Source organism: Brachyhypopomus gauderio, chromosome 7 (genome assembly GCF_052324685.1).
Source record: "Brachyhypopomus gauderio isolate BG-103 chromosome 7, BGAUD_0.2, whole genome shotgun sequence".
NCBI classification, from domain to species: Eukaryota; Metazoa; Chordata; class Actinopteri; order Gymnotiformes; family Hypopomidae; genus Brachyhypopomus; species Brachyhypopomus gauderio.
Genome location: NC_135217.1, coordinates 23,955,475 through 23,968,119, shown reverse-complemented (window position 1 = coordinate 23,968,119; position 12,645 = coordinate 23,955,475). Strand labels below are relative to the sequence as shown.

The 12,645-nt window shown below is 52.2% G+C and overlaps 1 protein-coding gene across 1 annotated transcript in view; it reads left to right on the top strand.

Moving 5' to 3' along the window:
- The window catches only part of slco5a1 (solute carrier organic anion transporter family member 5A1), a 54,066-nt gene that overhangs the window by 37,272 nt on the left and 4,149 nt on the right, over nt 1-12,645 (top strand). Inside the window, exons 6-8 of the mRNA XM_077012772.1 lie at nt 8,045-8,243; nt 11,065-11,224; nt 11,546-11,787. Of these exons, the coding sequence (XP_076868887.1) occupies nt 8,045-8,243; nt 11,065-11,224; nt 11,546-11,787 (601 nt within the window). The remainder of the gene's footprint in view (nt 1-8,044; nt 8,244-11,064; nt 11,225-11,545; nt 11,788-12,645) is intronic.

Genomic DNA, 12,645 nt, shown 5'->3' with positions numbered 1-12,645 from the left:
CAGTTTAACTTCAATCAAGTAGGATCTTTTTTATACTTTTAAAAATACTTTTTTAAAATACTATTTTCTGTAAAATCAGTTCTTTTTTTCCTTTAACTTCCTGCATAGACAGAGGATTTACTCTCAGTGATGGCAATACTGAGAGAGAAGGGGAGGGAGAAAGTTAGTATAAATAATAATAATATATTTATATTGCGTCTTTTGCAATGTCACACTTTAGAGCAGAAAATAATTAGGAATGAGAATGGGAATGAGAGACCAGTTGTGTTTGTTGTGTTTGCCGTGAAGAGAGGACTTCACCCTGTGAACATATTTCTACCCCTTTCTCATCTTCACCAGGAGGTGCTTTTGACGCACTTATGTCTAAATTTAGCTAGAGGGAACTGAAAAGGTTGTGACAGTCACTTCTCACAGCCCGAGTTGCCTCATCTGTACATATTTATACAACCTTGTGAATGTGTATGTGTATTGTAGCTCAATAAATCCCATTTAATCCTCATCTGATCGTGAAATTGAATAGTCATATGTGTCCACACTCCCCACTCTACACTCCACACTCCCCACTTCCCACTCTACACTCCACACTCCCCACTCTACACTCCACATTCCCCACTCTACACTCCACACTCACCACTACACTACCCACTCCACACTCCCCACTCACCACTCTACACTCCACACTCCCCACTCCCCACTCCACACTCCCCACTCCCCACTCCCCACTCTACACTCCACACTCCCCACTCCCCACTCTACACTCCCCACTCTACACTCCCCACTCCACACTCCCCACTCCACACTCCCCACTCCCCACTCCCCACTCTACACTCCCCACTCCACACTCCCCACTCCCCACTCTACACTCCACACTCACCACTCCACACTCACCACTCCACACTCCCCACTCTACACTCCCCACTCTACACTCCACACTCCACACTCCCCACTCTACACTCCACACTCCACACTCACCACTCCCCACTCCACACTCCCCACTCTACACTCCCCACTCTACACTCCACACTCACCACTCCCCACTCCACACTCCCCACTCTACACTCCCCACTCTACACTCCACACTCCCCACTCCACACTCCACATTCCCCACTCTACACTCCACACTCCCCACTCTACACTCCACACTCACCACTCCACACTCACCACTCCACACTCCCGACTCTACACTCCCCACTCTACACTCCACACTCCCCACTCCACACTCCACATTCCCCACTCTACACTCCACACTCACCACTACACTCCACACTCCCCACTCCCCACTCTACACTCTACACTCCCCACTCCACACTCCCCACTCTACACTCCACACTCACCACTCCACACTCCACACTCCCCACTCCACACTCCACACTCCCCACTCCCCACTCTACACTCCCCACTCCACACTCCCCACTCTACACTCCACACTCACCACTCACCACTCCACACTCCCCACTCCACACTCCCCACTCTACACTCCCCACTCTACACTCCACACTCCCCACTTCACACTCCCCACTCCACACTCCCCACTCTACACTCCCCACTCTACACTCCACACTCACCACTCCACACTCACCACTCCCCACTCCACACTCCCCACTCTACACTCCCCACTCTACACTCCACACTCCACACTCCCCACTCTACACTCCACATTCCCCACTCTACACTCCACACTCACCACTACACTCCACACTCCCCACTCACCACTCTACACTCCACACTCCCCACTCCACACTCCACACTCCCCACTCACCACTCCCCACTCCACACTCCCCACTCCCCACTCTACACTCTACACTCCCCACTCCACACTCCCCACTCTACACTCCACACTCACCACTCACCACTCCACACTCACCACTCCACACTCCCCACTCCACACTCCCCACTCTACACTCCACACTCACCACTCCACACTCACCACTCCCCACTCACCACTCCCCACTCTACACTCCCCACTCTACACTCCACACTCCACACTCCCCACTCTACACTCCACACTCACCACTCCACACTCACCACTCCCCACTCCACACTCCCCACTCTACACTCCCCACTCTACACTCCACACTCACCACTCCCCACTCCACACTCCCCACTCTACACTCCCCACTCTACACTCCACACTCCCCACTCCACACTCCACATTCCCCACTCTACACTCCACACTCCCCACTCTACACTCCACACTCACCACTCCACACTCACCACTCCCCACTCCACACTCCCCACTCTACACTCCCCACTCTACACTCCACACTCCCCACTCCACACTCCACATTCCCCACTCTACACTCCACACTCACCACTACACTCCACACTCCCCACTCCCCACTCTACACTCTACACTCCCCACTCCACACTCCCCACTCTACACTCCACACTCACCACTCACCACTCCACACTCACCACTCCCCACTCCACACTCCACACTCCCCACTCCCCACTCTACACTCCCCACTCCACACTCCCCACTCTACACTCCACACTCACCACTCACCACTCCACACTCCCCACTCCACACTCCCCACTCTACACTCCCCACTCTACACTCCCCACTCCACACTCCCCACTCCACACTCCCCACTCTACACTCCACACTCCCCACTCTACACTCCACACTCACCACTCCACACTCACCACTCCCCACTCCCCACTCTACACTCCCCACTCCACACTCCCCACTCTACACTCCACACTCACCACTCCACACTCACCACTCCACACTCCCCACTCTACACTCCCCACTCTACACTCCAAACTCCACACTCCCCACTCTACACTCCACACTCACCACTCCACACTCACCACTCCCCACTCCACACTCCCCACTCTACACTCCACACTCACCACTCCCCACTCCACACTCCCCACTCTACACTCCCCACTCTACACTCCACACTCCCCACTCCACACTCCACATTCCCCACTCTACACTCCACACTCCCCACTCTACACTCCACACTCACCACTCCACACTCACCACTCCCCACTCCACACTCCCCACTCCACACTCCCCACTCTACACTCCCCACTCTACACTCCACACTCCCCACTCCACACTCCACATTCCCCACTCTACACTCCACACTCACCACTACACTCCACACTCCCCACTCCCCACTCTACACTCTACACTCCCCACTCCACACTCCCCACTCTACACTCCACACTCACCACTCACCACTCCACACTCACCACTCCACACTCCCCACTCCACACTCCACACTCCCCACTCTACACTCCCCACTCCACACTCCCCACTCTACACTCCACACTCACCACTCACCACTCCACACTCCACACTCCCCACTCCCCACTCTACACTCCCCACTCCACACTCCCCACTCCACACTCCCCACTCCCCACTCCACACTCCCCACTCTACACTCCACACTCCCCACTCTACACTCCACACTCACCACTCCACACTCACCACTCCCCACTCCACACTCCCCACTCTACACTCCCCACTCTACACTCCACACTCCACACTCCCCACTCTACACTCCACATTCCCCACTTTACACTCCACACTCACCACTACACTCCACACTCACCACTCCACACTCCCCACTCCACACTCCACACTCACCACTCCACACTCCCCACTCCCCACTCTACACTCCCCACTCCACACTCCCCACTCTACACTCCACACTCACCACTCCACACTCACCACTCCACACTCCCCACTCCACACTCCCCACTCTACACTCCACACTCACCACTCCACACTCACCACTCCCCACTCCACACTCCCCACTCTACACTCCCCACTCTACACTCCACACTCCACACTCCCCACTCTACACTCCACACTCACCACTCCACACTCACCACTCCCCACTCCACACTCCCCACTCTACACTCCCCACTCTACACTCCACACTCACCACTCCCCACTCCACACTCCCCACTCTACACTCCACACTCCCCACTCCACACTCCACATTCCCCACTCTACACTCCACACTCCCCACTCTACACTCCACACTCACCACTCCACACTCACCACTCCCCACTCCACACTCCCCACTCTACACTCCCCACTCTACACTCCACACTCCCCACTCCACACTCCACATTCCCCACTCTACACTCCACACTCACCACTACACTCCACACTCCCCACTCCCCACTCTACACTCTACACTCCCCACTCCACACTCCCCACTCTACACTCCACACTCACCACTCACCACTCCACACTCACCACTCCACACTCCCCACTCCACACTCCACACTCCCCACTCCCCACTCCACACTCCCCACTCTACACTCCACACTCACCACTCCACACTCCCCACTCCACACTCCCCACTCCCCACTCTACACTCCCCACTCTACACTCCCCACTCCACACTCCCCACTCCACACTCCCCACTCCCCACTCCACACTCCCCACTCTACACTCCACACTCCCCACTCTACACTCCACACTCACCACTCCACACTCACCACTCCCCACTCCACACTCCCCACTCTACACTCCCCACTCTACACTCCACACTCCCCACTCTACACTCCACATTCCCCACTCTACACTCCACACTCACCACTACACTCCACACTCTCCACTCACCACTCTACACTCCACACTCCCCACTCCACACTCCACACTCCCCACTCACCACTCCCCACTCCACACTCCCCACTCCCCACTCTACACTCCACACTCACCACTCCACACTCACCACTCCACACTCCCCACTCCACACTCCCCACTCACCACTCCACACTCACCACTCCACACCCCCCACTCCACACTCCCCACTCTACACTCCCCACTCTACACTCCACACTCCCCTCTACACTCCACACTCTACACTCCACACTCCCCACTCTACACTCCACTCCACACTCCCCACTCTACACTCCACACTCCCCACTTTACACTCCCCACTTTACACTCCACACTCCCCACTCTACACTCCACACTCCCCACTCTACACTCCACACTCTACACTCCACACTCCCCACTCTACACTCTACACTCCACACTCTACACTCCACACTCCCCACTCTACACTATACACTCCCCACTCTACACTATACACTCCCCACTCTACACTCCACACTCCCCACTCTACACTCTACACCAGGGGTCGGCAACCTATGGCACGCGTGCCACCGTTGGCACGCCGAGGCATAGTCACTGGCACGCGACACGCTGGACCAGCATCAGCAAAAAAATATATAATTTAATATAAATTATTATATTAATGGATTATACTTTCGCGAGTGACCGTAGCGCGCGACTCCACACGCACACCTCGCGCAAACGGCGGAGGCGTTTATACTTGGCGATCGATCGCGATATAATACTTAATTTGTGTCCATTTACACCTCCCCCCCTCCTCGGTCAACAATTTAAACTCGCCGCCATAGTGGCACACTCAATGACTGGACATGTTAAAGTTGGCACTCCATGTCTCAAAGGTTGCCGACCCCTGCTCTACACTATACACTCCCCACTATACACTCCCCACTCCCCACTCTACACTCACCACTCCTCACTCTACACTCACCACTCCTCACTCTACACTCTACACTCCCCAATCTCTACACTCCACACTCCCCACTCCACACTCCACACTCTACACTCCACACTCCCCACTCCACACTCCCCACTCTACACTCTACACTCCACACTCACCACTCCACACTCACCACTCCCCACTCCACACTCCCCACTCTACACTCCACACTCCCCACTCTACACTCCACACTCACCACTCCACACTCACCACTCCCCACTCCACACTCCCCACTCTACACTCCCCACTCTACACTCCACACTCACCACTCCCCACTCCACACTCCCCACTCTACACTCCCCACTCTACACTCCACACTCCCCACTCCACACTCCACATTCCCCACTCTACACTCCACACTCCCCACTCTACACTCCACACTCACCACTCCACACTCACCACTCCCCACTCCACACTCCCCACTCTACACTCCCCACTCTACACTCCCCACTCTACACTCCACACTCCCCACTCCACACTCCACATTCCCCACTCTACACTCCACACTCACCACTACACTCCACACTCCCCACTCCCCACTCTACACTCTACACTCCCCACTCCACACTCCCCACTCTACACTCCACACTCACCACTCACCACTCCACACTCACCACTCCACACTCCCCACTCCACACTCCACACTCCCCACTCCCCACTCTACACTCCCCACTCCACACTCCCCACTCTACACTCCACACTCACCACTCACCACTCCCCACTCCCCACTCCCCACTCCCCACTCTACACTCCCCACTCTACACTCCCCACTCCACACTCCCCACTCCACACTCCCCACTCCCCACTCCCCACTCCACACTCCCCACTCTACACTCCACACTCCCCACTCTACACTCCACACTCACCACTCCACACTCACCACTCCCCACTCCACACTCCCCACTCTACACTCCCCACTCTACACTCCACACTCCCCACTCTACACTCCACATTCCCCACTCTACACTCCACACTCACCACTACACTCCACACTCCCCACTCACCACTCTACACTCCACACTCCCCACTCCACACTCCACACTCCCCACTCACCACTCCCCACTCCACACTCCCCACTCCCCACTCTACACTCTACACTCCCCACTCCACACTCCCCACTCTACACTCCACACTCACCACTCACCACTCCACACTCACCACTCCACACCCCCCACTCCACACTCCCCACTCTACACTCCCCACTCTACACTCCACACTCCCCTCTACACTCCACACTCTACACTCCACACTCCCCACTCTACACTCCACTCCACACTCCCCACTCTACACTCCACACTCCCCACTTTACACTCCCCACTTTACACTCCACACTCCCCACTCTACACTCCACACTCCCCACTCTACACTCCACACTCTACACTCCACACTCCCCACTCTACACTCTACACTCCACACTCTACACTCCACACTCCCCACTCTACACTATACACTCCCCACTCTACACTATACACTCCCCACTCTACACTCCACACTCCCCACTCTACACTCTACACCAGGGGTCGGCAACCTATGGCACGCGTGCCACCGTTGGCACGCCGAGGCATAGTCACTGGCACGCGACACGCTGGACCAGCATCAGCAAAAAAATATATAATTTAATATAAATTATTATATTAATGGATTATACTTTCGCGAGTGACCGTAGCGCGCGACTCCACACGCACACCTCGCGCAAACGGCGGAGGCGTTTATACTTGGCGATCGATCGCGATATAATACTTAATTTGTGTCCATTTACACCTCCCCCCCTCCTCGGTCAACAATTTAAACTCGCCGCCATAGTGGCACACTCAATGACTGGACATGTTAAAGTTGGCACTCCATGTCTCAAAGGTTGCCGACCCCTGCTCTACACTATACACTCCCCACTATACACTCCCCACTCCCCACTCTACACTCACCACTCCTCACTCTACACTCACCACTCCTCACTCTACACTCTACACTCCCCAATCTCTACACTCCACACTCCCCACTCCACACTCCACACTCTACACTCCACACTCCCCACTCCACACTCCCCACTCTACACTCCACACTCTACACTCCCCACTCACCACTCTACACTCACCACTCTACACTCCCTACTTTACACTCCCCATTCTACACTCCCCACTCTACACTATACATTCCCCACTATACACTCCCCACTATACACTCCCCACTCTACACTCCACACTCACCACTCCCCACTCTACACTCCCCAATCTACATTCTACACTCCCACTCTACACTCTCCACTTCACACTATACTCCCCACTCCACAGTCCCCACTCCACAGTTCCCACTACTCACTCCACCTTCCTCCTACCATACTCCTCACCCTAACCCCCAACCTCTAACTCCTAACCCTAAACCCTAACCCCTAACCTCTTAACCCTAACTCCAACCCCAGCCATCTGCACTCACACTGCACTGTTTTTTATGTCTTTTGCATACTGTCTGATGTACGCCCCTGCCCCCACCCCGTGCCCCAGGACTGATCATTGTGCCCAGTGCGGGCGTCGGCATCGTTCTGGGTGGCTACATCATCAAGAAGCTGAAGCTGGGAGCCAGGGAGTCTGCCAAGCTGGCGATGATCTGCAGCGGCGTGTCTCTGCTCTGCTTCTCCACGCTCTTCATCGTGGGTTGTGAGAGCATCAATCTGGGAGGCATCAACATTCCCTACACCACTGGGTGAGCACCATAGTGGCTGATCTCTGATCAGCTGAGAAAGATCTCAGGAGGTTAGTGTTTCGTTCTCAGGAGGTTAAAGGTTTGTTGTTGTGGGTAGTTAGTAATGTCTTTTCTAAACAGCTTTATCAAAACTACACATTGGTGCTTGAACATACTATTTGGTTTTGAGCAGCAAAAGTACACCTAGTAAATGCACCCTATAGTGATAACACACAGTGTACTCATAATTTGAGATGCAGGATGCAGGTGCCAACAACCGTTGCCTACCCAAAACCCCACGTGCTGTTTTCTTGAAGACACATAGCCTTGTGTGTTTTAAATCTTGCTCCAGACGGCTGTGTGCTGGCGTCTGGGTTTGCTGCAGGGGACGTGATGTCATTCTGTACTCTGCCAGGAAGAAGAGATGCAGATACCATCACACACAGAACACTAAGGCACAAACCCACATTTAATGTAGCACACACATGCATGTAAACACCCCCAGCACATAAACACACACACACAGATTCCCCAGTACATGAACACACGCACACACATACCAGCACATAAACACACACACACTCCCTAACACATGTACTCACACATATCTCCCCAGCACATGAACATCATACTCACACACACCCCCCAGCAAATTAATACACTCACACACACCCCAGCACATGAACACAGACAAGGACACACACACAGCCCAACACATGAACACACAGACACACAAACATCCCAGCATCCTTGCACACAACTTGCATCCCACAGTAGTCCTTCTCCCAGGGACACACAGGGCACCTTGAGGTCAGTTTCCCAGACTCAGCAAATCCTCGTTACCTGACACTTTGTGTGTGCTGTATATGGAAGGTTGCATTTTACACCGTGCAGGATTATTTTGGCTTGTAATCTGACTCAGAATTAATTACAGCAGTGTGGTCACAGTTACACTTTATGGAATAAAAAACCATGTCTTGCTGATACAGGTGTCTAATGCTATATTATAAGCTAGGACAGTCTTAGAAATGTAAACAAAATATGATCAATGTAAATCAAAATTATTATCCCATGGAGGTCAGGATTTGGAATCATACTCAAAATCAAAGTGGAAAATCAAATGACAGGCTGATCCCACTTCAGTGGAAATTCCTCAAGACAAGTTCAAATGAGGCTCAGTAGTGTGTGCGGCCTTCCCGTGTCTGTATGACCTCCCTACAATGCCTGGGCATGCTTCTGATGAGGCAGTGGATGTTCTCCTGAGGAATCTCCTCCCAGATTTGGATTTAAAGCATCAGTCAACTCCTGGACAGTCTGTGGTGCAACGTAGCTTTGGTGGATGATGTCCCAGATGTGCTCGATTGGATTCAGGTCTGGGGAACGGGCAGGCCAGTCCATAGCATCAATGTCTTCATCATGCAGGAACTGCTGACACACTTCAGCCACATGAAACCTAGCATTGTCATGCATCAGAAGGAACCCAGGGCCCACTGCACCAGCATATGGTCTCACAATGGGTCTGAGGATCTCATCTCAGTACCTAATGGCAGTCAGGGTTCCTCTGGCTAGCACATGGAGATCTGTGCGGCACTCTAAAGAAATGCCCCCCCCACACCAATAATGACTCACTTCCAAACCGGTCATGCTGGAGGATGTTGCAGGCAGCAGGACGTTCTCCACGGTGTCTCAAGACTCTTTAACGTCTGTCACGTGCTCAATGTGAACCTGCTCTCATCCGTGAAGAGCACAGGGTGCCAATGGCGAATCTGCCAATCTTGGTGTTCTATAGCAAATACCAATCGCCCTGCACGGTGTTGGGCTGTAAGCACAAGCCCCACTTGTGGACATCGGGCCCTCATACCATCCTCATGGAGTCTGTTTCCTTGGCACACACACACACACACACACACACACACACACAGACACACACACACACACACACACACACTCACACACACACAGCTCAAAAAAATCAAGGAAACAACACTATATAACTCCCAAGTCAACCACACTTCTGTGAAAACATCCTGTTCAGTTAGGAAGCATTGGCATTCTCTCAATGAGCTTCCACTAATTATCCACTAATCCATTTGATTCCAAGATTGTGCAATGCAGTAATTAGAGCAAACGGTGGCTATTTTGAAGGAACTAGAACATAAGACATGTTTTCAGTTATTTCACCCTTTTTGCTAATTACATAACTCCACATGTATTCATTCATTCATAGTTTTGATGCCTTCAGTGAATCTACAATGTAAATAGTCATCGAAATAAAGAAAGCGCATTAGATTTATGATATATATTAGATTATATTATTAGATTATTTGTAATATATTAGGGATGTTTTGGCCCTGTTGACCGTCAGAAGGGAACAATTGGGATAGTCATCCAAACTCTCCAGAGAGGACCGTGTAAAATGTTATTATCCATTAACAAATAATGAAGAGATTTGTCTTCTAATCTTGGTGTACAAATATGTCGCCTAATCTTGGTGTACGGAGCCCCAGACTGAAGCCAATCCACTCTGGATTAGCCTGGATAAACACACTCACTCAGTCACAGTCATTCAGTCACAGTCACTCAGTCACAGTCAGACACTCACACACTCACTCAATCACAGTCACTCAGTAAACTCCAGATGACTGTCACTACAGGGCTAAGACCTTTTTAAATGTGGCTGCCGTTTCCATCTTCTCTTTGCTATCCTACTGTTCGCTGAATGTCTCTCTCTCTCTCTCTCTCTCTCTATCTATCTATCTATCTATCTATATCTATCTGTCTATCTATTTCTTCCCTTTGGTCCGCTTGTCTGTCTGCCTGGCTGGATGGTTCTGCCCTTCAGGCCTACCATGACGCTGGCACACAGAAACCTGACGGGCAGCTGTAACGTGAACTGCGGCTGCAGGATCCATGAGTATGCGCCTGTCTGCGGCTCGGACGGCATCACCTACTTCAATCCCTGCCTAGCAGGCTGCAAGATGGTCAGCAATGACAGCAGTGGGGTGAGACTTCCATGCCTCAATGACCTAACCCTAATACCTAAACCCAAACCTCTAATCCCTAACCCCTTAATCCTAATCCTAACTGTAGCCCCTAATCCCCTAACCCTAGATATCACACCAGGTGCTGGTGTTCATGAACAAATTCAAAATTGCTTCTGCCATTCTATTCTGCTCATGTAGAAACATGTGGTGAGATGCCTCATATATCAAACATCAGACACCCTGTTCAAGCTGCTTCGTTTATTTATTTGATTATATGTTTTAGGCATTTCCTGTCTTTCTTCTCCCTCTCTCCCTGTTTCCCTCTCTCCCTCTCTCTAGATCAGGAACTATACGGACTGCGCATGTGTGCAGAGCAGACAGGTCATTACTCCGCCCAACGGTGGCCAAGGCAACCAGCTCCAGCTGGTCATCGTAAAGACCTACCTGCATGAGAATGGCCACGCCCTGTTGGGCAAATGCAACCGCACCTGCAACACACTTATCCCCTTCCTCATCTTCCTCTTCATTGTTACCTTCATCACCGCTTGTGCGCAGCCCTCCGCTATCATTGTCACTCTCAGGTACACACACTTGCAGTCTGTACACACCACTCACACACCTGCAATCTGTACACACCACTCACACACCTGCAGCCTGTACACACACCACTCACACATCTGCAGTCTGTACACACCACTCACACACTTGCAGTCTGTACACACCACTCACACACCTGCAATCTGTACACACCACTCACACACCTGCAGCCTGTACACACACCACTCACACACCTGCAGCCTGTACACACACCACTCACACACCTGCAGTTGTCTGTACACACACCACTCACACACCTGCAGTCGTCTGTACACACACCACTCACACACCTGCAGTAGTCTGTACACACACCACTCACACACCTGCAGCCTGTACACGCACCACTCACACACCTGCAGTCGTCTGTACACACACCACTCACACACCTGCAGTCTGTACACACACCACTCACATTCATACAACCTCAAAGGGTTGCAGTCATGGCGTTAATCAATCAATCAATCAATCAAATTTTATTTATATAGCGCTTTTTACAACAGTTGTTGTCACAAAGCAGCTTTACAAGTGCCGAGTCCTAGCCCCCAGTGAGCAAGCCAAGGGCGACAGTGGCAAGGAAAAACTCCCAAGTTTTTTGCATGAGGAAGAAACCTTGAGAGGAACCAAGACTCAGGGGGGGAACCCATCCTCCTCTGGCCGACACCGGTCACCGGTCAATCAAAACATTCCCCTTTTTACATTTACGAGAGTAGAGTTTATCGATGGGACTACAGTAAAGAGACTGTCACATTAACTGTTGACAATTGTGTTTTTAATACTACATTTTCGAATAGCAGTGTAGGTGAAATGCAACAATTTTGTACATTTCACATAGCCCGAGCTCC